The following is a 27,060-nucleotide window of genomic DNA, read 5'->3' on the forward strand; positions in this document are numbered from 1 at the left end:
ACCTAGTCCCTTTTTCCAATTTCCACTACCTAAGATATCCTGAGTAGTTTTGCCTGAACTAGTCCATGTCTTAATAATCTCCCTCTCCTTAGCAAGTTCTGATTGAAGAGATGCATACCTTTTTAATAATTCATCTTTGACAATGACAGCATCATCTCTTTCTTTCTGAACTTCTAGCATTTGAACTAATTCTTTTTCTAAAAAATCATTCCTTTTCTTTACACTCAGAGTTTCAGATTTTAATCTTTCATTTTCTAAAGTCTGATCTCTAAAGCTAGTGTGCAAAGTTTTAAGAAATAATCTTAACTCAGTTATATCTTCAGTATCAAAGGCAAGTGTAGAATGAGGTACCTTTGCAGTAGATTCAGAGTTGTTGTCAGTGTTTGCCATTAGAGCATAGTTGACTTCTTCTTCTGAATCAGATGTATCTGTCCAGTTTCCTTTCTTGGTGATAAAGGCCTTTTCTTTTTCCTTTTTGGCCTTCTTGCATTCAGATGCAAAGTGACCCTTTTCACCACAGTTGAAACAGGTGTACTTGTCAGCTTTTCCAGCTTTCCCTTCCTTGCCCTCATTCTTCCTGAAGTTCTTCTTGTCATAAACTCTGTCAGAGTTTTTGTCTTTTCTTGAAAAACTTTTGCCTTTGTTGAACTTTTTGTAAGCCAACTTCTTGAAGCTTTTCACCATCAATGCTGCTAACTGCATCATCTCACCATCACTGTCATCAGAGTCTGAGACATCAGAGTTTGAGTCATCAGATTTTGATGACTCAATGTCAGACTTTGTGACATGAGCTTTTCCTTTGCTCTTAGCAGCTTCCTCCTGAACTTTCAGAGCAACAGACTTTGATTTGCCTCCATGGCGTTTGCTTCTCTGCTCCATCTCAAGTTCATGAGTCTTCAGTCTTCCAAAAACATCATCAAGAGACATTTCTCCAAGATCAAGATTGTCTCTTATTGTGGTGACTTTCAAATCCCACTTTTCAGGAAGAGCTAGAAGGAATTTGAGGTTTGAGTCTTCAAGATCATATTCCTTGTCCACCAGAGATAAGTCATTCAGCAGTTTGACAAATCTATCATACAGATCTGTCAAGGACTCACCAGATTTTGAGTCAAAGTGCTCATACTCCTGTGTAAGGATGGTTTTCCTGTTCTTCTTGATGGCCTTAGTTCCTTGACATCTGGTTTCCAGAGCATCCCAGATTTGTTTTGCAGTTTTGCACCCAATCACCCTATTAGACATTGCATTATCAAGGGCACTGTGCAGAAGGTGTTTCACCTTAGAATCTTTACCAATTGACAGGATGTCCTCAGGGGTATAATCTTTCTTTTCTTTTGGGACCATTTTCTGAGGTTCATCTGCAAGCCCAACAGAGAGCTTGGTAGGCATATGTGGTCCATCATAAATCCTGTCAAGGTATTCTGGATCAACAGAGTCTAAGAATATGATCATTCTCTCTTTCCAGACTGGATATTCAGATGCCTTAAGGATTGGAACTCTAAAGGACGAAGCTTGTGATTTTTCAGACATGATTGTGTTTAAGATCTCACTGTAGTAATCTTAACAGAGCTCGCTCTGATACCACTTGTTAGGTCCTATATTTTCACTATATAGAATGATATAGTGATCACAATCTGTAACACAATAAGACAATATAAGAGATCGAAAGCAATAAACTCTTATATTCACAAAGCTTTAATAGTTACAAAAACTCTCTCAGTGATTTATATTGTATCACTAAGAGCTGCTAGGGTTCTTAACAATGTACTCGATAACTCAACTCATATAGAGTAACCCTAATCTGTGTTTATATAGACACAGTTACAAAATCAATCTCTGATTTGATATCCTATAAATCAGCTAATAAATCTATCAATCAAAGATTGCTCCAGTTTTCTGTTTAGTTTCCATAGTCAGCAAATCACTCCTCAGCATCTATCCTTCCTTGAAGTATATCCGCTTCTGAGCTCTTTCCACGTGTAAACTCTGTCGAGTCTTGACTATGTAAACTCTGATCAGACTTTATCAAACTCTGTCAGACTTTACTAAACTCTGATCAGCTTCTAGCTTAAACTCTGATGATTCCTGTTCTAAAACAAACTTTAAGAACATTAGCAGTAATCATCAATTATATCTAACAAAAACAATACAATATTTAGTAACATGCAACTTATTTATTTAGGTTGTTAACATTTGGGATAGTGGGTTCCTCACGCATTTTTAAGGTTCTTATATAATTTTGGTGAAAAACATGTGCAAACTGTTTGATAAATTTAAAAATAGCTTTTATGAACGACAATTTTTAGCTCAGAAAATTGCTTTTAGCATAATTAGGTTCCTCATCTCAAAATATGCAAATATAAAAAATTACCAAACCACACCAGATTTCTACAACTGCACATTTTTTATCATGAATTTCACTATCAAATTTCACCAAAATATTTTTTATTCATAACTCACAATATGCAAACATAAAAATATTTATCAAAGAGTTATCTTGATTGCTACAACTAATTTTTTTTTACCAACACACTAATTTTTAACATGACTCTCAAAAAGACTTTTATAAGATAAATTACCAGCTAGAGAGATAATATTTCTATATTATCTATTATTATAGAATATTCTACCCATCTTGTTTTTTATTTACGCAAAAAAATATTTTTAGAAACAATTACACCACATCTTTTAAAAATATAAATCCCTTCTATCCCATTTTATAGTTCTCATTCTTAGTTTTTTGCCGAAAAGATTATCCATATTAAATTAATATGATAAATTATATGTCAAATTTGCTAATTTTTCTAGAAAATAATACAATTTTTGGTTACATACAACTTGTTTATTACTCACTCGATAATTTTAAGTTGTTAACATTTGAAATAGAGGGTTCGACATGTATTTTAAGGCTTTTATATGGTTTTGTTTCATACATTATTTTAAAATTTTTCCTTCTTGATAAAAATTTAATTTGTTTAAATTTTTATTTAGAAATTTTTTTAAAAAATAAGTTATGCAACTATATTTTATGTACGTCTTAAGATACGTGTCACGAAATGAAAAAGATTATTAACAAATTAGAAGAGATAAATCGAGTATGATCGAATAAAACGTGCATTTTGACTTGCCGATTAAAAAATGAGATGGAAGTATTAATTTATTTTGTGGGTAAGATTTCATATCTGATGACTCAAACCTCCTGAATAGTCAATGTATTCAATCTCATTGAGCCTCAAAGTCATCCATTACATCATAAAGAGGAATAAATTATTAAACAATCAGTCTCAAGTGTCAACTTTCTTTATCTCTACCATACTTTCATTATCTCTACCTTTATCCTTATAAAGACACCAACCACCATACTTTCATTATCTCCACTTTATCCTTGTAAAGACCCCAACCATCAATTATGCGAAATCCCTTGACTATAAATATTCAAGCGTTCAAAATCAAGCCACTAAGTACAAAAATTGGTTACCATGGCAAGGTTAAGGTTCATAATAGTATTGGTGTTGATAGCTATAGCAAACACTAACATTACAGAAGCTCGCAATGTTAAGCTAGAGAAGACTAAAGTCACCGTCACACAACAAGATCCTCTTAAGTTCCATTTCCTCGTGCCTCCAACCGAACCCGGTGTACCTCCAACCGAACCCAATCATCATCTTTCAAAATTTCATTTCCCTCTGCCTCCAGCCGCACCTGGTTATCCTCCTGACAAAATTTCGGGGTTGTTTGTTTCAGCTACTTCAGATGATACCATGCCTAAATGTCTTCCGTCCAAATGCGTTCTTCCTGATCCACCGTCTGCTCGCAATTAGTCATTCTCGGCATTGTAATAGTCTGTAAACGGTGATGTTGAATAATAATAACCTCCGCACATCACCCGCACTTAATTTATATATATCTAATGTATCTTTTAATTTTAGCATATTTCGCAACGGGATGTTTGGCACCTAATAATATTAAGTATAATCCATTGTTTAATTTGTTAAATACAAAAAATTTGAATTCAATATAGAACATAATTTATAAAAGAAGAAATCCATTCGAATCCCTTCAAACGTCACTCATATGTTATTGAATTCGCATCCACTGTCATAACCACTCAAAATCTTCAATTAATTCAACTTGTCAACAATGATATCAAAATTAAAAAAATAGAGTAATAAATATCATTTAAACGATATATTCTTCAATTAACAACATATTTAGTCTTTGTAAAGACTCCAACTTCCTTCAATGTATTCCTCCGCTATAAATATTGACAAGTTAGAAACAAGAGGTACAAATAACTACTCAATGAGAAATAAATAAAACAAGAGTCGTATTAAATATTATTTCATTTAATGATTAATTTAGATATTAATAAATAAATATTGTTTAAAAGCAAATAAATAAATATGTTGGAAATCATGAATATTCACCACTAAACCTATGACACAAGTCTGAATTCTTTGATATCTTAAAAAAGATACTTATAGACAACTTGCCATGCACTGCATAAAAACAAGCTCTATACTCGCATAACCCCATGAATCGCATAGAAAGGTTTAAACGAATTACATACTAATGCAATTAATTTCATGGACCACATAGAAATATTAATTGACATAGCAATTAATCCTATGATATTTGTTAAGGGTTGTGACGGGCTTAGGTAGGTGTGGGTATCAAAGACATAAGCTAACAAGTGGCTAACTCGATAACTAACAGAGCATAGTGTTCACCTTTAACTAATCACTCAACATGAAATTTGAATCATGTAAAAGGTGATCAAGCTTTAACAAGTATTAAATAGATTGAATTATCAAAAGCCCCTTATGCGATATCGCATGATCAGAACTCCTGTTAGAAACCGACATGCCGACTAAAGCTTCATTTGATATTGTTGTTGTAGGTAGCAGAAACAACGTTTATTCAAAACATTTGAAAAATTGTATGTCAAATTTGTTAATTTTTGTGGAAAATAATACAATTTTTGGTAACATTCAACTTGTTTAGAACTTTCTCAATAATTTTAGGTTGTTAACATTAGGGATAGAGGGTTCAACATGTGTTTTAAGTTGTTAAAATTTTATATCTGTTTTGGTGGATTTTCGAAAACAATTATTTGATTATATAATTAGTTTCTGATCAAATGTGATGTCGGGACTTTTGTTGTTCGAATATTATGTGAATAATAGTTTGTGTAGCTATTTGAAGATTTATGCAATTATTTGATTAACTGATAATTGTGTTACGTGTTAAATGTGCAGTTTTAATTGTTTAGTTTAGTGTGAGCGGTTAAATTAGAATTTCAGTTAATTTATTATTTTTGATAAATCAAAGTTGTCTTTTGATTTCGAAATCAATAATTATATTTATTGAGCCCAAATATTTTATCCAATTTAAACTACCAAAATATTTGATTTTGGTATTTTTTTTATATTTTATTGGATTCCAAAAAATTAAAAGCCTACAAATGATTATTTTAATTATTTACAATTTAAAATGATTTTGACCAATATTTATAAAAATAGAGAAATGCTTTAAAAATATTATGTATCCAGGATATTTGTAAATTAAAAAAAAATTATTTTAAATTTCAATTATATTTTTGGACCCCCAAACTATTTAAAATAATTTTTATCTTTGTTTTGGGGTGTGACTTTGTATAATATAAACGATTTCCCTAAATCGAGTTGGGGGTTCAGAGAAGCTGGGAGGTCGAAGGTGGTGGTGCGCGGCGGCAGTATCGCCGGAAAGATGAGTTGAGGAAGGTGAAGACTGTGCAGATGGGTGTTTGCAGGTGGTGGCGAGCAGTGGTCTAAGAAAGGGTGTGATTCCGGCCGTGTTTGTACCTGTCCAGGCGGCGGGTTCCGAGGCCGAAGGAGGTGCGGCGTTGGGTGTTGAGGCTGTAAAGATGGCCGAAGTCCGGCTATTGTGAGTTGTATATGATGGTTCATAACAGCTGTGCTTAATGGTGTCGGGGCTGGTGAGTTATTGATCAGAGGTTGGATTCAAAAACTCTGGTGTAGGGCATGGCCAGAATCCGGCCGGAGTTGTTTGTTGGCGGGCAGAAAGGCGAAACAGAGAGGCTGCAAAGGAGTGATGAACGAAGCTGATATATGGTTGTTGCTGGGTGCTATATGTGTGTGAGGGGATAGTGGCGGCCTGAGATGGGGTCTGGCTGGGAACGAAGGTAATGGGTGGAAGCAGCATGTGGGGAGACTTGGGTAGTGAGTGCCAGGTGTTTGATGTAATGTGTGAGAGAAATGTTGCTTGTTGAATGTGCTGATTATGAAGTTGGCTCAGGGGAGTCTAAACTATAGAGGCAAGTTGTTATTGGACTGTTGAAGGGCTGGTCGGAGAGGGTTGCTGGCTTGTGTTGGGTAAGGGAGAGTGAACTGTTTTGTTTCTGTCTGTGAACACTGAACAGAGGTCAACGAATGTGGGTTGTAGTTGTTTAACAGTGTTGGCAGTGTTGGCTAGTCTGGTGAGATGTTGTCGAGGTGGGAACGCCAAGTTTCTCGGAAACTAGAAATGAAATAAATATTGATTAATTATTAATCATGAATTAATATTATGATTATTAATATTAGTATTATTATCGATTCGTTTGATGATAATAATGATAATTAATAATTTTAATATTATTCATAATCAATGATTAATTGATGTAGATTTTGTTTTTATATTCTGATTATCACGGATAGAGGTCGTTGTTTGATTTCGAATTATGGAATGGATATCTAATATTGACATTGTTATGAGTAAATTTTACGTGTTATATGTTGATGGAATAATTTTATGCGATGTTCTAGGACCTGACTTCTAGAATATAGATTCGAATATTGGAATAGTAGATTGTGATTGAGATTACAATTGTATTATTATTACAAAAAGAAAGATAATACATGAATACTGTAATTAATTTTCCGGACTTTATTTTATTAGAATATAAGTTTTGTTAAAATTCTGAAAATTATTATCAATTGTCGGATCTAATTAGTTGACACTATAGTAGTACCAATTTGATACTACAATATAAGTCCGGTCTTCTCTCCCAAACTTAATCTTGGATTTTAAATAGCGAAAATAGCTTTTTGATTCCTTTGAGCCGTATGGCGGTGTATTCAAAACGATACCCAGACTTTGATAAATTGATCTTGACAGTATTTTGAATTTGAAAACGAAAGAATTTTCAGAAAGATTTTGCAAGATATGACTGTATGGCGTAAGGGACTAATTAATTGTCCAGCCAAATAGACCAGCAAAAATACTTTGTTTTGATTGGATGTATGCGTAAGAGGCCGGGGCGGCGGTCCAGCGAATGGCTAGGTATTACATTAAATATGTTCAATACCATTTTTGCCAAAGGCCAATGTGTTGCCTTCTATTTGGTACCTATTATTTGTATCTACTTCTACAAAGCATGATTCGTTGCTATCACAGGATTTCCTGATCAGCTGTGTTAGTGTGCCGTTAGTTGAGATTCCAATCCAAAAAACAGGTCGCACCTGTTTAAGCTTATGATAACTTTTGATTACTGTCAAATATATTCTGTAAATTTTCAAGCATATTGATGTGTGTGTGTGTGTGTGATAACCTTTTGAATTACAACTGTTTAGATTTACTGTAAAAGTTTACTTTATTTCAAATGCTCTAGTTTAATTCAAATGAATTTATATCCTATGGCTCTTGCCTTTCTAATTATCTCGCTGAGTATTTTAGCTCACCCTTGCTATATTTTTAACCCTTTCAGCTAGTGATTAAGAAGGTAACCTGTATAAGCTGCGCGTAAGATTGATGCTAGGCGAGATTGCCAGGGAGATGTTTGCAAGAATAGTTCTGGTTAGAAATTTTCTAATTCAATTTAGTTATAAATAGATTTATTTATTGGTTATCAGTTATTCTTCTTATCAAGGTCTAACTGATAATGTAGTTTAAGCTGTAATAAGATTGTTAGTTTTGGTTTTTGATTTTGGTGTTGTAACCTATTAGCGATCCTGTTTTTAGGGGGTCAAAGTGATTTTAATTTAAATCTCTTTTAAAATGTCCAGATTTTTAAATATTAGTTTTACTTTTTTCCGCAAATACAGGTTTTTAAATGATTTTTGTTTTAATGGCACCAAATCCAGACCCCGGGATTTGAGGGCTGTCACATTAAGGCTCTTATAAAGTTTTGTTTCATACATTATTTTAAATGTTTTCCTTCTAGATAAAAATTTAATGTTCAAATTTTCATTTAGAAAAAAAAATTAAAAATAAGTTATGCAACTATATTTTATATACGTCTCAAAATACGTGTTAAGAAATGGAAAAAATTATTAACAAATTAGAAAGGACTGATCAAGTATGATCGAATAAGACGTGTATTTTGACTTACCGATAAAAAAATGGGACAGAAGGATTAATTTATTTTGTGGATAAGATTTCATATCTGATGACTCAAACCTCCTCAATAGTCAATGTATTCAATCTCATTTAGCCTCAAAGTCATCCATTACATCACAAAGAGGAATAAATCATTAAACAATCACTCTCAAGTGTCAACTTTCTTTATCTCTACCATACTTTCATTATCTCTACCTTTATCCCTGTAAATACCCCAACCACCAACTATGCAAAATTCCTCGACTATAAATATTCACGCGTTCCTAAACAAGTCACAAGTACAAAAATTGGTTACCATGGCAAGGTTAAGGTTCATAATAGTGTTGGTGTTGGTGGCTATAGCAAACACTAACATTACTGAATCTCGCAATGTTAAGCTAGAGAAGACTAAAGTCACAGTCGCACAAGAAGATCCTCTTAAGTTCCATTTCCCTCTGCCTCCAGCCGCCCCCGGTTATCCTCCTGACACAATTTCAAAATTCCATTTCCCTCTGCCTCCAGCCGCACCTGGTTATCCTCCTGACACAATTTCCAGGTTGTTTGTTTCAGCTACTTCAGATGATACCATGCCTAAATGTCTTCCGCCCAAATGCGTTCTTCCTGATCCACCTCCTGCTCGCAATTAGTCATTCTCTGCATTGTAATAGTCTGTAAACGGTGATGTTGAATAATAATAACCTCCGCACATCACCCGCTCTTAATTTATATATATCTAATGTATCTTTTAATTTTAGCTGGCACCTAATAATATTAACTATAATCCATTGTTTAATTTGTTAAATCCAAAAAATTTGAATTCAATATTGAACATAATTTATAAAAGAACAAATCCATTCGAATCCCTTCAACAGTCAGTCATAGGTTATTGAATTCGCATCCACTGTCATAATCACTCAAAATCTTCAATTAATTCAACTTGTCAACAATGATATCAAAATTAAAAAGAGGATAATTAATATCATTTAAACGATATAATCTTTAATTAACAACATATTTAGTCTTTGTAAACACTCCAACTTCCTTCAATGTATTCCACCGCTATAAATATTGACAAGTTAGAAACAAGAGGTACAAATAACTACTCAATGAGAAGGTTGGGGGGTTCATGAATGTGTTTGCGTTGGTGTCTATAACACACACTAGCACTATTGTAGAAGCTAGAAATGTTATCATAGAGGTCAAGGTTCTACTACAAGATCTATTTCAATACTATCGTACGCTGTCAAGAGGTCCCGTTCCTCCATTCATACCTAATCTCGGCCCGATCCACCCGTTTATCGTCAAGATCGAGAAATCCTCATCCAGGTTTCTTGCTGTTTCATCCACTTCATATTATACCCTTTTTAAGGGTGTTCCTTATTCTCCACTTCATAACATACCCTGCTTAAGGGTGTTCCTTATCCTCGGGTGGACCGTCGCATGGCACAAATCAAGATGCCCCAGGGACACCATCAAATCACAATTAGTCAGCATTGTAAATTGTAATAGTTTGTAAATGATAATGTTGAATAATAACCTGTACCCCCTTGGTGTGACTCAATTTATATTGTTTTTCCATTTTAGTACTATATATATTAAAAAAATATTAAAAAATTATATTATTATAAAGTTTATTATATAAATGTAAAAATAATAATAATTATGTCATTAAAAATACATAGAATCTTTCTAAAATACAGTCTTCAGTTTTTTAAAATAATAAAAAAAGTGTCCTTATATTTTGGTCAAAAAATGGTCAATTGATCATTAAAAGTCAAAAATAGACAACTAAAAAGGAATAATTGGAGTATCTTGAAAATACTTCTTCAATCTTAATAATTAGTCAAATTCACTTTAACTAAAATTTACATATAAGATTTAATTTTAAAAATTATATCATTACAAAATATACATAATATACTTAAAAATGTAAATATAAAATCATTTAGCAAAAATTATTATGAGTTGAACTAATAATATATTATCAACTAAATTTGAGAATTTTTTTAGTTACCTAGCATTTTTCTTCTATATAAAACTAGTACCATTGTCATGGTAATGACACGGAATATTCTTTATATAGCTGACATAGACCTGTCAACTCGTTCTTATTATATATTTTTGTGTCGTGTACCCTTTTTTCGCGTCAGTGTAATCAAAGACCAAATATATACAAAACCTACCCATTTAGGTTTCGCGTACCTTCGTGTCGTTCTTGTGCGTGTTTCGTGTTGTTCTTGTGCGTGTTTTCAGTAAAATTGATTATAAGTATAATATAAATAAATATATAAATTAATATAAATATTAGATTTCTAGGTAAAAAGTTTACAAAATTATATAAAATATATATTATTTAAGTCATTTATACTTACAATATTATTAACTATGCATTATGTTAAAAGAAAACATACATATATTTATTACAAATATACATATTTATAATTAAATATTAATATTTAATTATAAATTTATATTTATTTCGTGTACCTCGTGTAGTGTTGTGTACCAAAAGCGTAAATACAAAACCGACACTACATCTCAGTCATGTATTTCGTGTTTCGTGTTTGTGTATTTTTCGTGTCGTGAACCAAAAATACAAACGCAAACACTAAATTTTCGTGACATTTTCGTGATGTGTTTTCGTGTCGTATGAAAAATTGCCGGGTCTAGCTAACACTAGTGTCATCGTCAGTTAAAATGATAGTTTGTCACAATAGCTGGATGAACTCTCTCTTTTCTTTCCTCTCCTCCTCCTATCTTCCAATTTTTCTTTATCTTTGTTCTGAGATCCCAGTAGCTTCACATATTGCATTTACAATTTGTAGATGATGAACACACAGTACATTGATATAGTGTTATCTTTATATCATTTTTCATGTAAATCGAGTTTTGTGGATGAATTTTATTAAAGTTAATTAGTATATATGTATTAACTATAAATATCAAGAAGTTAGAAACAAGAGTAGCAAGTACAAAAAGATACTCAATGGGAAGGTTGGGGTTCATTATAGTGTTAGTTGTGGTGACTATCACGCCCTAGAGGTCAAGGTTCTACAACAAAATCAATTTCAATACTATATATATTAAAATATATTATAGATATGTGTGTGTGAATATTTATAAACTTCTAAAATAATATAAGAAAAAGAAAGAAATCTTGAGAATTCCTTTTGAATATATTACTCAGAGCAGTAAATGTTAAATATGTTAACGCATCTTCTGTAATTAATATCAAAAAAATTTCCTTCAATATTTTCTCTACAAGTATCAAGTTTTAACTGACTTATGTGTTATGTCCACGAACAATGTATCCATTTTCCATATACATAGACAAGTTACAAAATTACAGCCACAAATACAAAAACTATTTTCAATGAGAAGCTTGTGGTTCTTATTATTGTTAATTAACGTTGTGGCTATTAGAGACAACAACATCGACTAATGTATCACTTTCCTATAAATATAGACAAGTTGGAAAGTTAAAACCACAAACACAAAAACTATTTTCAATGAGATGCTTGTGGTTGATATTAGTGTTAACGTTGGTGCCTATTACAGACACCAACATTGTTACAGAAGCAACGAATGTTAAGCTATTGAAAACTAATGGCGTAGAACAAGATCCACGCCAATACGATCAGATGTTACCTAGAGGTCCGGTTCCCCCATCCGGACCTAATCACGGTTATGATCCGCCTCCACGTCAATTTGATCAGATGTTACCTAGAGGTCCGGTTCCTCCATCCGGACCTAATCACGGTTATGATCCGCCTCCAGGCCAATTCGATCCGATGTTACCTAGAGGTCCGGTTCCTCCATCCGGACCTAGTCATGGTTATGATCCGCCTCCACAAAAGTCCTCCGAGCTACCTGATGTTCTACCCCCTCCAAATTCCCGTATCCGCCTGCCTAAAGGTGTTCCTCATCCTCCTGAAGGACCGTCTCATGGCTCTACTCCTGATCCACCACGACCACCACCAACTCCATGATAATATTGGTAATATATTATTCAAGTTGTAATATTTTGCTAAACACAATGACATTGAATAATAACATGTACATATCACAGATCTTGTTTTATATTCGTTTAGGTATATGTTTTTGTTTATGTGTTTATGTAGTCTCTCAAGCTAATTATTAGCCTTATTTTTGTATTTTTCAATAAAAAATTATGGAAACTCCTTCTGGTTCCTTTTTTTTTATTATTCCGTCCAAAAAAAATTTCATCGGTAAAGTATTTTTTTCATCGACATATTCTTACATTAATTTTATTATCTGCACAGCTTTATTCAGTTTAAAATACAACTAAAAAAGAGTTGTACTAACAAAATTATCAAGGACATTTTCATATTGAAATTTAATAATATAATTATTAAATAATAAATTATATAATATATATAAATTTGATTTGTTATAGACACTCATACACACACACACACACACACATATATATATATAGGGGGAGGTTCAAAAGAGACGGAGCCTTAGCGAGAGACATGGGAGACGTGATATCTAGCCGTTGGATTAGTTTTGATCTTGTGATCAGATGAGATATACACCATACTGTATAAATACAATCAATTTATGTATAAGGGTAGTACATGGAACGTTTTGCACTATTAAATATTTTATACGTATCCTTAAGTGTATCGAGTGCAGAATTATTACATAACTTTCCTTTATTAGGGAGATAATGAATATAATTTACTCCCCTTAATTGATTCCAATCTGATGATATTACTGATCTAAATAACATATTGTAATTATCATTATATACATATCAGTCATACGATTTTGTTAATTGTATTTCCATAATTAAAAAGATTGAATATTTATTGCCATCAAATTCACTTTTACAATTCCATATAATATACTATTCAAATTGTTTTCATGTATGTAAAAAATCATAAAAAGAATAGATGATAAAAGAGTAATATAAATATGTGTAACAGCAGGTTTTGTACTGTTGTATAACAGTTTAATGAGTAATAAAATAAGAAAGGAAGGAAATCTTGAAATTGAAAAAAAAAATAAAAAATTCTCTCTCCATGATCCTAAATCTCAATCATAAATTCTTATAATTAATTTGATGATACTTTAATTTTTTTTATTATACATATACATACATATACACACACACACACACACACACACACACACACATATATATATATATATATATATTTGAATATTTATAGGATAAAATAAGAAAAGGAAAGAAATCTCGAAAATCTTTCTTGGAAATATTATACTCAGAGTAGTAAACGTTTATAATATATTAACGCATATTCTATAATTAATATCAAAAATCTCCGCTCAATATCTTCTGTAATTAATATCTCCAATATCTTCTGTAATTAATATTTGTAAAGAAACTGTCCATGAACAATGTATCTCTCGTCTATAAATACAAGTTGGAGAACATAAGCGGCAAGTACAAAAATTATTTTCAATGAGAAGTTTGGGATTTATATTAGTGTTAACGTTGGTGACTATTGCACACACCAACATAGAAGCAAGGAATGTTGAGTTATGGAATACTAACATTGCACAACAAGATCCAGGCCAATACGATCACATGTTACCTAAAGGTTCAGTTCCTCCGTCCAGACCTGGTCGCGGCACTAATCCTCCTGTAGACATATCCAACGGGGCACCTGGTGGGCAACCCTCTCAGCATTTTCATACCCATATTCTGCCTAAAGGTGATCATCATCCTCCCCCAGGACCTTCGCATGGCTCTACTCCTGATCCACCGGGACCACCACCAACTCTTTGATAATGTTGGTCATATAATATCTACGTTGTAATAGTTTGCTAAACACGGTACAGTTCGGTCCATATCCGGTGTGGGCGTTAGAGCATTGAGAGGACCTTTCCCTAGTACGAGAGGACCGGGAAGGACGCACCTTTGGTGTACCAGTTATCGTGCCCACGGTAAACGCTGGGTAGCCAAGTGCGGAGCGGATAACTGCTGAAAGCATCTAAGTAGTAAGCCCACCCCAAGATGAGTGCTCTCCTATTCCGACTTCCCCAGAGCCTCCGGTAGCACAGCCAAGACAGCGACGGGTTCTCTGCCCCTGCGGGGATGGAGCGACAGAAGTTTTGAGAATTCAAGAGAAGGTCACGGCGAGACGAGCCGTTTATCATTACGATAGGTGTCAAGTGGAAGTGCAGTGATGTTGAATAATAACGTGTACACGTCACCAATCTTGTCCTTCTAAGTATATGTTTTTGTTTATATGTTTACGGGGTCTTCTTGGCTAATTATTAGTCATCGTGTTATTTCCTAATAAGAAGTTATGGAAAACTCCTTTTGATTTTCTATTTTTTTTGTTTCTCTGTCCTAAAAATATTATCATCTGTTAAGTTTATTTTATCAACATACCCTTATACTATTTGCTTAACTTTATTGGGTTAATTATCAAGTTAGTCACTGAAGTGAGTTTAATGTATCAAGTTGGTCACTGAACTCAAAACAGTATCAAGATGGTCACTAAAGTCACCGTAAAATATCAAACAAATACTTTGAAATATGAGTTCAAGTAGTAAAAATATTATTTATAAAGTTTTACATATTATTTTTAAATGTTACCACAACCAACTAAAAGGTTATGACTTCTAGTATTTAAAATAATATATTTATATTTTATCAAGTTTATTTATAATTTATATTTTATTATATAGTTATTGTCTTTGTTTTAATTAAAAATAAATAATAAATAAACTTGATAATATTTAAATATATTATCATAAATATTAGAAGTCATAACTTTTTACTTGGTTTTGGTAACACTCAAAAATAATGTGTAGAACTTTATAAATAATATTTTTACTGCTTGAACTTATATTTCAAGATACCTGTTTGATATTTATGGCCACTTCAGTGACCATCTTGATACCGTTTTGAGTTCAGTGACCAATTTGATACATTGAGCCCACTTTAGTGACCAACTTGATAATCAACCCTAACTTTATTCAATTTAAAATACAACTATATAATTTTAATGATAAAAGAGATTATATAATTTTTCACCACGCCTTGCTAGCTGCGTAAAATATTTAACGTTTTCCACGAAATCACAGCCAGGGGTAAAAATTATGTAGAAACCATGGAGAGAGAGAATGAGAGAGATCCAAATTTTCAAAATTCAAAATTCTCAAAGCTGATCATCAGAAATCCGGAAAATCTCCATGGTTTAAAGTAATCAAGGATGGAAAGTATATATCGGAAAAGGAAGAAACGGGGATATTCTGCAACAAAGGGAGACTGATTAGGGATATTATATTGCCAAGGAATAGGGATATTATGATGAAGAAAATTGCGGTAAAAGTAAAGAGATTGAACTCAGTATCCGTTCAGTGGAGGAAAGTAATGGAATAGTCCCAAGCATTCAAGTCTTTAAATGTAAGGGATAACAGAATCTCAACATCCTCAGTACTGCCGAGGGAGACAAGTAAGACGATATCCATACACACTTATGGGAATCTCTAGAATCGGATAAAGGTAATGAGCTGTGCATTATTAATTCTGTGGATCAGGAGAATTTTGTAATTAGCAGATCAATAAGTTGAGCCTTGGTCGGAAAAGGGGTAGGCCGAGGAAATATGATATGTAAAATGGACACCCTTGTTTGCTTGCTTTCTAACAAGTTTAACACGAAAAATCATTCTTGCTAATAAGTTTCAAATGACAACTCTCAATCATATTGCTAAGTCATGTTGTCCACTTATGATCATTAAAGTCAAGGATCCTGATTCAGTACCAGTACTTGTTCTCCTCCATTTTAGCGTGAAATCTCTCCACAAGCCAGCTTGATGCATTTTTAACCAATTTCAGATCAAACCATAGTGCTATAATCTTAAGTGGGATATTGAGTTTCCACATTTTGCTCTATCTGCTAGAGTTGGCAAGACTGCCGGAAGTGATATCCAGACTTCACACTATACATCCCATTTTTTGATTTCATCCAGGCTATCCTATTCCTATCAGACACATTGTGGTGAAAATAGCTTCTGCATCTGAAACAAACAGATTGCTTACCTTACTATTCATGTTAGTATCTGTATACTATCATGCATCAACACAAACATTCTCATTACCGTGCAGTCATAGGTCTGAATATATTTTGATATTACACCATCATCCCCTACCTCCCATTTGAAACCATTCCAAAAATAAAACTATTTTTCCAAATAAAACTAGCAAACATGCCTTTACCAGCTATCAACAGACTATTATTCCAAAAATATCTCGCTTTAAAAATTCGTGACAGAAGAGTATGGACGTTTAAGAAAATTTCAGCAATGCTTACCCAGTATTGCAATGTCGAAACCCTGTAGATTTCACATGCCTCCTTTTTCTTAAACTCCATGTTTCATCAAAATTAAGCAAATGGAGAGAATATTATTCTATTTTAAATAATTTTCTTAAACTCTGCAAGAAAAATTAATCAAACACCAAATTAATATGGGTTTGGTGGATTTATGTCCATGATCTACCCAACCAAACTACCCTTGCCCAGTTGCCCTTAGCAAATAATTAAAATTTACTAAAACTATAAGTTAATTCATTAAATCTAAAAAATCTGAGTTCAATCTAGACTTAAAATCTTCTCAATGATATAAAGAAGAGGACAATACATATCATTGAAGGATATTTTCGAATACCGACCTATATTGGGGCCGTTTGGGTTAGCTTAAAAGAAGTGATTTCTTGCTTAAACTAAAAAAGTAGAGTAGAAATGAGAAGTAAATAAGTTAATAAAGTGTTTGGAAAAGAAGCAGAAGTTGTGAGAGAGAAGCTAGCATTCTCAGCTTCTTAAAAGTGCTTCTACTTCTTTACACAAACGGGTCAAGAGAAGTAGAAGCCAGAAGCAGGAGCTGCTTCTACAAAACAAACAGGGCCATTGTCTCTGTTAGGACTCCAACCATAATTAGAATCAGAGAAAGTAACAACTCAACCACAGAAAATAGACTCACAAGAATACAGCAGTAGTCAGCTGTGCTTTTAGGCAGAATATTTTTATATAGACTAATGCCACCTACAAATGACCGATTATTATTATTATTGTGGGTGGAAACAATCCTATATTTGGAGATAAAATTGACAACAATTTTTCTGATTACCCAGCATTTACCTTCTGTACATAACTAGCACTATTGTCATATTAATTGTACAGTCAGTTATCTTCAGATCATTATTCATGTTATACGAGTTTTGTGGATAAATTTTATAAAAGTTTGTTGGCATTCCTTAGCTATAAATATTAAGAGTAACGATTACAAAAACCTAGCTACTCATCAATGGGATTGGGAAGGCTGGGGTTCATAATGGTCTTAGCCTTGGTGATCACTATAACACACACTAATAATATTAATGCTGCAGAAGCTAGGCATGTTATGATGCCAAGAGGTCTGGTTCCTCCTTTCAGACCTCATCACGATCCACCAGGTCATCCTCCAAAGACATCCTCGTCGGGTTTTCTTGCTGTTTCAACCACTTCATATCATACCCTGTCGTTTAAGGGTGTTCCTCATCCTCCAGGTGGACCGTCGCATGGCATAAATCATGATACTCCAGGAACACCACCAAATCACAGTTAGTCATCATCTGCATTGTAATTTGTAATAGTCATGATGCTGAATAATAAGCTGTACGCATCCTCGTCTTTCGATTTATATCCATCTATGTATCGATCGTTAATGGGTTACTGAGGTCTGTGATTCGTTTACCAGGACTACAAACTCTACTTGCACTGCATGATGGCATGCGGTTCGAGTTCGTGTTAATATTTGTAGACTAGTCACTAGTAGAACAAAATGCATTTTTCCTGGCATCTCCTTTTCCTGGCCCACATTCTTCTAGCTAGAGTGTAATTAGTGTTGATTATGCAATTAGAATAGGGTCCTGTTCCCTGACAACTGTGTGTCAGGGAACAGTTATCCAACACATCATGTCCCAGCCGTTGGATCAACGATCCAACGACTGGGACAAAACAAAAAATTTTAAGCGATCCGCGCTTTTTTTCCGCGGAACTACTGGATTGGGCTCCCCATCCGCGTTAAGTTACGCGGATCTGTGAAATATCCTCCGCTGTAAATAATCGCGGAAGGGCTGGAGAGTCCCAAATCAACGACCACATACAACAGTTCAAATACACATATGTTACCAAAAAACACAGCAGTTCCGGCGATTGTGCGATCATTGTGTGCGATTTCTCTGTGCGATCACGCGATTTCATCCGTTGCTTGTCTCGTGTGCACTGTGAAGGTCGACTACTATCACCCTTTTTTTTGATCGTGCACAACAAAAATGCAGCCATGGTGTTTGTTTTAATGTTGGTATGAATGGGTGTGATTGTGATTGTTCTTCAGAATCCGCGTAGCGTGTGTGCACTGATTGTGATTGTGTGTGTTTAGTTATATCGATGCTCTTTGGTAAGTGAACTGGGTCTGTATTTTCCGCGTAAATTAATAGCGGAAGGCTAAAAAACAGCCAGGCATTCCGTGTATATTATGCGCGGAAAGCGTGCGGAATCATGTAGTTCCGCGGAAAAAAAGCGCGGATCGCTTAAAATTTTTTGTTTTGTCTCAGCCGTTAGATAACTGTTCCCTGACACACGGTTGTCAGGGAACAGGACCCATTAGAATATATTAAATGAGGATTTGTTTTGGGTCTTGTATTACAAATTACAAGAAGTTGATTGAATATATTCCTAGTGTTGGTTCAGCTGGTTAAAGAGAGGACATGTATCCTCTTGATCACAGGTTCGACTTGTGTTTATATGTTATGAAGTAAAATGTAGAAAAATATCGTGGCATTTTTTTAATGACTCGTCAAATATGATACAATCAAAAAATGACAACATCTGTTAAAATTAGTACAAGCTGAAAGTCCACAAAATCCTCCGATGCCCAAGCCACCCCGGGCAAAGGCCAAAGAAGATTAAGCCCCCATCCTGTGTATATTTATGTGATCCTTGTTCAGTGATAAAATCATTTTAGCCCAAACACATTTTTTTTTATGAATATTAACTTTTTTGGATACTTTTATATTTCTTTAAGATTGTTAAATCTTAGAGCTTTGCCTTTTTTTTCTCAAAAAAAACCAAGTAATATTTAAGCACATATATTCTTTATCATATCACTTTCATAATATTATATAAATATTTCAGGCACAAATCATTTCTCTTGCAGCACTATTTTTTTAGTAGAGAAGTAGAATCTTGTTAATATATTCTTTTGCTTTTTTGTAAGATTGCATAGGTTTATTATTTTTGGAGTTATCAAATCATTTTGACCAACATAGTTTTTTACTAATAATATTCTTTTTTGGGCTTAATCATATTGGACCAACACATTTTTTCATGTATCAATAATAAAAATTTTGGACCCTTGTATATATTTCTAACACTGTTAAATCTTTTATGCAATAAATTTATTATTTACCACTTGTATAATATGGGTCATGTTTCACGTGGAACCATTAGCATAGAGCCCTTACAATCATTACTTCATTTTCTAGTATTAGTTAATGTTGTGCAGCAGAATTACACCTCAAAAAAATGTTTATTATATTTTAAAAATTACTTTTGCATATACACAACGATGGAAAAAAAACATGTATTTAAATTTGTATTCTAAAAATATATGTAATATATACTACAGCAGAACCTTATTGTTCTAAACGCGACCCTGTATAATATTATATACATATCTCGGTATCTCATACAAAATTTATTTTTTCTTCCATCCCTATTTTTTTTGGTAGAGAGTTGGTAAAAAATATTTTTTACTCCACCCCTCTATTCTTGGTGGAGAGTTAGAATCTTTTTAATATATGTTCATTTTAAATTTTTTGTAACATTGAATCTGTTTTTTTATTTTTTTTGGTTATCATATCATTTTGGCCAAAATAGTTTTCTACTCATAATAAAATTTTTGGGCTGACACATTTTGTGATTAATCATTAATCTTTTTCGCTTGCATATTAAATTTACATAATAATTATTTACTAATCTTATTAAATTTAGGAATATCACCCTCTTTTCTATTAAAGGACACCTTTTTTTTCTCTCAAAGAATAAATTTTGCCTGTCATCAACAGTATTGTGGGGGTGTTTGGGGAGGCCTTAAAAGCTAGGCTTCTCGGTTTATACGTTAAAAACACTTATTCGTATCGTTTGTGTAAAAAGTCAGGAAGCACTTATAAAAAGTCAGGAATGTTAGCTTTTGTTTCAGGACTTCTACTTATTTCCCAAACACTTTAACCACTTATAAGTCTTAATTAGGAATGTTAGCTTTTGTTTCAGGACTTCTACTTATTTCCCAAACACTTTAACCACTTATAAGTCTTAATTTGCTTATAACTTCTACTCCACTTATTTACTTTAAATAATAAGCACTTATTTTAAGTTTACCCAAACAGCCCCTCTATTTGTTCAGTATTTGTTCAGTGACAACTTCAACACATGTTCCTTCCCCATAATTAACTGGAGTACTGCACGAGCAGAGTCGTCGCAGCTTCTTGGCAACTAAATCTCTACAACTCGAGCAACATCATATCCCGAAACATACGGTAATGATAGTAAATTTATCTTTTTTATTTTTTTAACTAATTATAAATTATATTTAAAAGAATAATTATGAAATTTTATTCTTGTAGCACAATAAGTGTTTGTAATTGGGAAAAAAAATCTCACCTCGTGATTCTCCAAATTCTTTTATTTATTATAGTATGTGTGTGTGAATATCTATAAAGTTCTAGAATAAAATAAGAAAAAGAAAGAAATCTTGAAAATCATTCTTAAATATATTAACGGTTTAATATGTTAACACATCTTCTGTAATTGATATCAAAAATCTCCACTCAATATCTTCCACAATTAATATCTCCAATTAATATCTTGTGCTAATTAATATTTCTAAAGAAACTGTCCACGAATAATGTATCCCTCATCTATAAATACAGGTTGAAAACCAAGTCCCAAATACAAAAACTATAACAAAGGTCCCAAGTACAAAACTATTTTCAATGAGAAGTTTGGGATTCATATTAGTGTTAATGCTGGTGGCTATTACACACACCAACATAGAAGCAAGGAATGTTAAGTTATGGAAAAATAACGTTGTAGAACAAGATCCACACCAATACGATCACATGTTGCCTAAAGGTCAAGTTCCTCCATCCGGACCTAGTCACGGCAATAATCCTCCTCTAGAGAGATCCTACGGACTACCTAATGTTCTACCTTCTCAGCATTTTCATATCCATATTCTGCCTAAAGGTGGTCATCCTCCCCCAGGACCGTCGCATGGCACTACTCCTGATCCACCGGGACCACCACCAACTCTTTGATAATATAATGCCTCAGTTGTAATAGTTTGCTAAACACCTTGATATTGAATAACAACGTGTACACGTACATCACTGATCTTGCTTTATATCCGTCTAAATATATGTTTTTGTTTATGAGTTTATCGGAACTTTTTGGCTAATTATTGGTCATATTTTAGTATTTTCTAATAAAAAGTTAAGGCAGAGACTCCATTTTATTTTCTATTTTTTTGTTTGTCGGTCCTAAAAATATTATCATCTGTTAAGTTTATTTTATCAACATTTATTGATTTCTTCAAAGTTTCTTTAGCAATCAACATACCAGTCCAAATAAAACTAGCAAGTAGCAACCATGCCTTGACCAGCTATCAACAGGCTATTATTCCAAAAATATCTTGCTTTAAAAATTCACGTTTAAGCAAATTTCAGCAATGCTCAGCCAGTATTGCAATATTAAAACCCCGTAGATTTCAAATTTCCATACCTCCTTTTTCTTTTGGAAAATATTTGATGCACGTAATTATATACAAAATTGTATGCATAATGATATGGTGGGTTTTAATTGGAATGGATCCTCTATTCACATCAACCACCCCAATTAAAATTCTTCACCTCAATTGCCACATCATGTACAAATTTTATATACACAATTATGTGCACCTAGGACTACTCTTTTCTTTTACCATGCTCATAGCTCCCGCCCGGCTTAACCAGCACACACGTGCCCTGGATATTTTTAACAAGCGAACACCTTATACTCCCTCCGTCCCCTTTTACATGTCCACTTTGAAAAAAAAATTGTCCCAAATTATTTGTCCACTTCTCTTTTCAAAACAACTTTTTGTATGTATTTTCAAAAAGTAACAACTTCCACTATTTGACTAGCATATATATATACACAACTCTATCTAATTCATTACATTTATTAGGGATGTGTATGAAAACAAGATATCCAACTAACATTTTCTTAAGATGCGTTATTTTTTAAAAAGGGACAAGTAAAAAGGGACGGAGGGAGTATTACACTTCACATTGTAATTTTTTTTTATTTTAAAATTGTCATACCCGGAGGAAGTAAACTTAAAAAAAGGTTTTGTTGTACTTCACCATTTCTTTACAATTTGTTTATATTCTTTACAATTCTTTTATATTCCTCAATTTATAGCATTTTCTTGCAGCAGGTTCGACAATATTAAAGAAAAATCAGTTAATGGTGGACTTACGTTTGGGCTGGGGCCTGGGGTGGCTCGTCCTATATATATTACCAGTATTATCTTGGTCCGAACTAACTTTAGCCCGGGTCAACAATTTGGAAGCCCATGCTTCTTGTCATTCTCTGTGCGTTAATATAGTGTCAACATGTTCCTGTTTCGTTTTCATTTTACATTTGTAATGGTAATCTAAGTAAAACATTTAAATTCTCACTTATTTTTTCTTTTATATTTCCAGATTTAATATGGGGTGTTTAAATTAATGAATATACGTATCAATTAGTCATAAAATGACACAAATTTAGAAGTTAACTTACACTTTGAAAGCTGTTATGAACTACTATTTTTGCATCAATTATTTTATTTTAACAATTCTATATGACAAAAATTCATAACCTAATAACATATTCATATATAAATAGTTTTTTAATTTTATATTTTTAATAACTCATTTCTATATATATTTTTAGTGCTCGGCATGCACTTTAATACTTGTATAAAGTATAGTTTTACAAATTTATTTTTAAATTTTGTTTTCCTAAATCTAGATATCTAAGTTTTTATTTAGAATTTTTGAAAAAAAATAGATTATAAAACTATGGGACCGTTTGGGTGAGCTTAAAATAAGTGCTTATTGCTTAAAGTAAAAAAGTGAAGTAGAAGTTAGAAGCAAGTTAAGACTTATAAGTGATAAAAGTGTTTGGGAAATAAGTAGAAGCCGTAAGACAAAAGCTAGTATTCGTGGCTTTTTTTAAGTACTTCCTGACTTCCTACACGGTACAAATAAGTGTTTCCAATTTATAATTCCACAAGTCGGGCTTATAAGCCCGTGCCAAACACCCACTATATTTCACAAAATATTAAAGTGTGTGCAGTATCTGGTTCCTCCATGTTTACAATTCTCGGGACTGAAGGACAATGGCGGAATCAGAGAGGGGCTAGGGGATGTTAGAGCCCCCCAACCTCGAAAAGACAGTGTAAAAATTTTTTTCAGCCCCTGCTGAATTAGTGATGTCAATATAATTTCTTTTAGCCCCGCTGAACTCTAAATGTCATAGAGAAAGACTTATTGTGAAAAAAGAAAGGAGAAGGCACTTAGTCTAAAGAGAGTTTAATTAACAAATATATTCAAACAGATACACTAAGAGCAACTCCAACAAACTCCTTAACTTTTCTCTAAAAAAAATATAAGCAATAAATTTTTAACTATTTAAGAGGTAAAATTGCACAATATTTCCAACAATTTCCCTACATACGCTCTCTATCTATATCTGTTATTATAAAATGCATACCTACAAATTGTAACATGCATGCTGAGTACTTTGTACATAAGAAAAATAATATAAAATATAATTGAGAGGGAGAGTGTGCTCCTAATTGTTGAGGAAGTAAATAGAGCTCCTAAATTTTTGAAGAGGTGCTAGGATCTTGTTGGAGTTCATTTCATCTCCATATTCTTCAAATTTTGGCTAAATAGCCCATATGAAGAAGCTTTTGGACATGCTCTCATAAGTCATACGCACACATTGACACAATTTTATCCAAAGGATTTCTCTTTACTAGATCTGGAGTTGTCAAATCAGTTAGACAATTTTATCAATGATGTGAGAGCGGATAAAGATTATCCTGGACTTCAAAGTATAGGAAATCTTTATGTCATGATTGTTAAGAAACACAGAAACACTGCTTATCCCTTAGTTTATCTTCTGGTTGAGTTAGCTCTAGTTTTGCCCGTTGTCATTGCTACTGTTGAGAGAGTTTTTTCCGCTATGAAAACAATCAAGACTTATAAGCTTAATAGGAAGAGAGATGCATGACTGAATGATAGTATGATGATATTTATCGAGAAAGCTATTTATGCAAGTATGGATGAAAAAATATTTCAGCCCCCCCTAACTATTAGTCCTGGTTCCGCCACTGCTGAAGGAGCACTTATTGTTTACATTAAATTTGTGTATATATTATAAAAAAATAAAAAAAAATAATACTGAATAAACAATATCTGTATAAGTATGTGCGAGATTATTTAATAATCTGATTATTTTTTAAACAATATAATGATATCTGCATGCTGAAAGTAGTGAAAGGGAGTTGGTAAGTAGCTTGATTCCATTTTGATTTCGGGTTGCTGTATTCTCGCAAGAACACATGCCTTCGTTTTCTGAAACAGAGCAACAGGAAATTTAAAGCTTATTTTAAAATATATTATTTTTCACATTATTATTTCATATAAGTTCTTGTGTGCTCTGATCAGCTTCATTCCATCGTTCACTCTTACATTACCCACGTCAATTTCATCAACTTGAACACTATTTTCTTGAATTCTCAATCAAGAACCAGAGCATCTGATCAAAATCTAAAAGAGTGCATCCTCCTTGGATCAAGAACTCAAACCAACATTGTCCCGAGAACAAATCAATCTTGCTCTACGTTCAACTAACAAGACATGGATCATGATCTTCCTCCAAGAAAACGACATTCTTACAGAATCAAGCCTCTATCCCCATCCCCGCCACCACCACCAGTTGCTTTCTTTCGTCGAAGACGTATGGCATATCTTACGTACAGAACCCTACCCCTGATAAAAGAGGATGGAAAATTATCAAAATGGAAAATATTTTATATCAGGCCACAGAATCAGGGAGGTTATCAACAATTACGAGAGACCTTGTACAATAAAGCAGGAGCAAACGCTGAGGGGGTGAGTCATGACCATCAAGCCGTCATCTACTACTTGACTCGCCAAGATCTTGTCCTAAATCGAGATCAGCCTTTCAAACGTCTAGATGGTGTGCTCGATTGGAACACATTCGCTAATTCTGTTCAAAGATTTCGAATAGTCTGGGTGCCGCTAAACAAAAACTCGAGTAATAGGCCTGCTGAGCCTGATCGGAATAAGAAGTACTCCAGTGATCGAAGTGCAAGGTACTCGAATGCCAGACAATTTCTTTTCATTTGAGGGTCTAAATTTTGGATTGCATGCTAGTTCAAGAAGGTATATATCTTCAGTTGAGGCATTTTCTTTTAAGTTTCTTTGCAACACATTATAAAGATATGGTATCTTGAAATTCATTTCTGGAGGCAGTTAATCATTTCTTGATTAGGAATTTAGGATAGGTGATTTCTTGAAATTCATTTTTGGGGAGTTCAGGCTTTATCATATCAGACTATCAGAGTGCAGTTGTGTATTATTCATCAGCATATGTACAGGGGAGAGAAAAAGAATTAGCATACATTTTTACCATTTTTTTTGTTTACTGTGATGTAAAATCCACACAGTTGATTTATTGAAGAGTGAGACGATTATTGTACGTCCTAGCATGCAACTGCTTTGGTGTTTCTGTTGCTCTCAATAGTCAATTCTAAGGCCGATTCTCAGTTTTCTTCGTGGCTCCCTCCGTCCCAAAATAGTTGTCACATTTGGTTTTGTGCCCGTCAAATTGATTAAAATTTGACTGAAATTTATTAATATTTTATCAATTGACAAAATAGGAAAAATATGTCACCGGAAATAACTTTTAATCTACTTTCACTGTTTCACATGTAATTTTCAGTTTTTTAAAATAATGAGTGATTGGCTTATAATTTTTGGTCAAAACTTAGTTAATTTGACCAACAAAAATAGAAATGTGACAACTATTTTGGGACGGAAAGAGTACAATTTTACATTGTATGTTACTACATCACAAAGGAGCAAAATATACTGTTTCTAATTTATGTTATTATGTCAATAGAATTTACACCGTGTGATTTTTTTTTCATGCATTTAATATATAGGTGGTTCTCCACAGAGTGTGACACACTCTCTCTCTCTTATAAATAAATAAATATATTATAATTAATATTTAATACATGTTTAATATTACTATTTGTAAAACAAGTCATTTTTTGACAGAAATTCATATTTACCTACTCTTTTAGGGAAATAGTGACGAAAAATAAATTACGTCAAACAGCCATATTTAAGTGATAGAGATGTGCCTGCAAGTTAAGGGATACCATTCAGAAGACTGGGCAGAAATCCTCAAGTCCAGTTTCAGTTGCAATATAGCCTTTATCTTTAAAATGGCAAAAATGATAAACAGCTATCGGTTGTAGCAATGTCAAATCGATATCTTGACTTTAATTTAGCCGGGAATAAATGGCAAAAAAATC

General features: G+C 33.2%; 1 protein-coding gene across 1 annotated transcript; it reads left to right on the forward strand.

Moving 5' to 3' along the window:
* Positions 1-8,672: 8,672 nt before the first annotated feature.
* LOC108217260 (uncharacterized) lies at positions 8,673-12,344 on the forward strand. The gene is made up of 2 exons (XM_017390097.1): positions 8,673-8,994; positions 11,914-12,344. Exons 1-2 carry the CDS (start codon positions 8,673-8,675, stop codon positions 12,342-12,344), a joined length of 753 nt encoding a protein of 250 aa, XP_017245586.1.
* Positions 12,345-27,060: the final 14,716 nt, after the last annotated feature.

Source organism: Daucus carota, chromosome 4 (genome assembly GCF_001625215.2).
Source record: "Daucus carota subsp. sativus chromosome 4, DH1 v3.0, whole genome shotgun sequence".
Taxonomy (NCBI): domain Eukaryota; kingdom Viridiplantae; phylum Streptophyta; class Magnoliopsida; order Apiales; family Apiaceae; genus Daucus; species Daucus carota.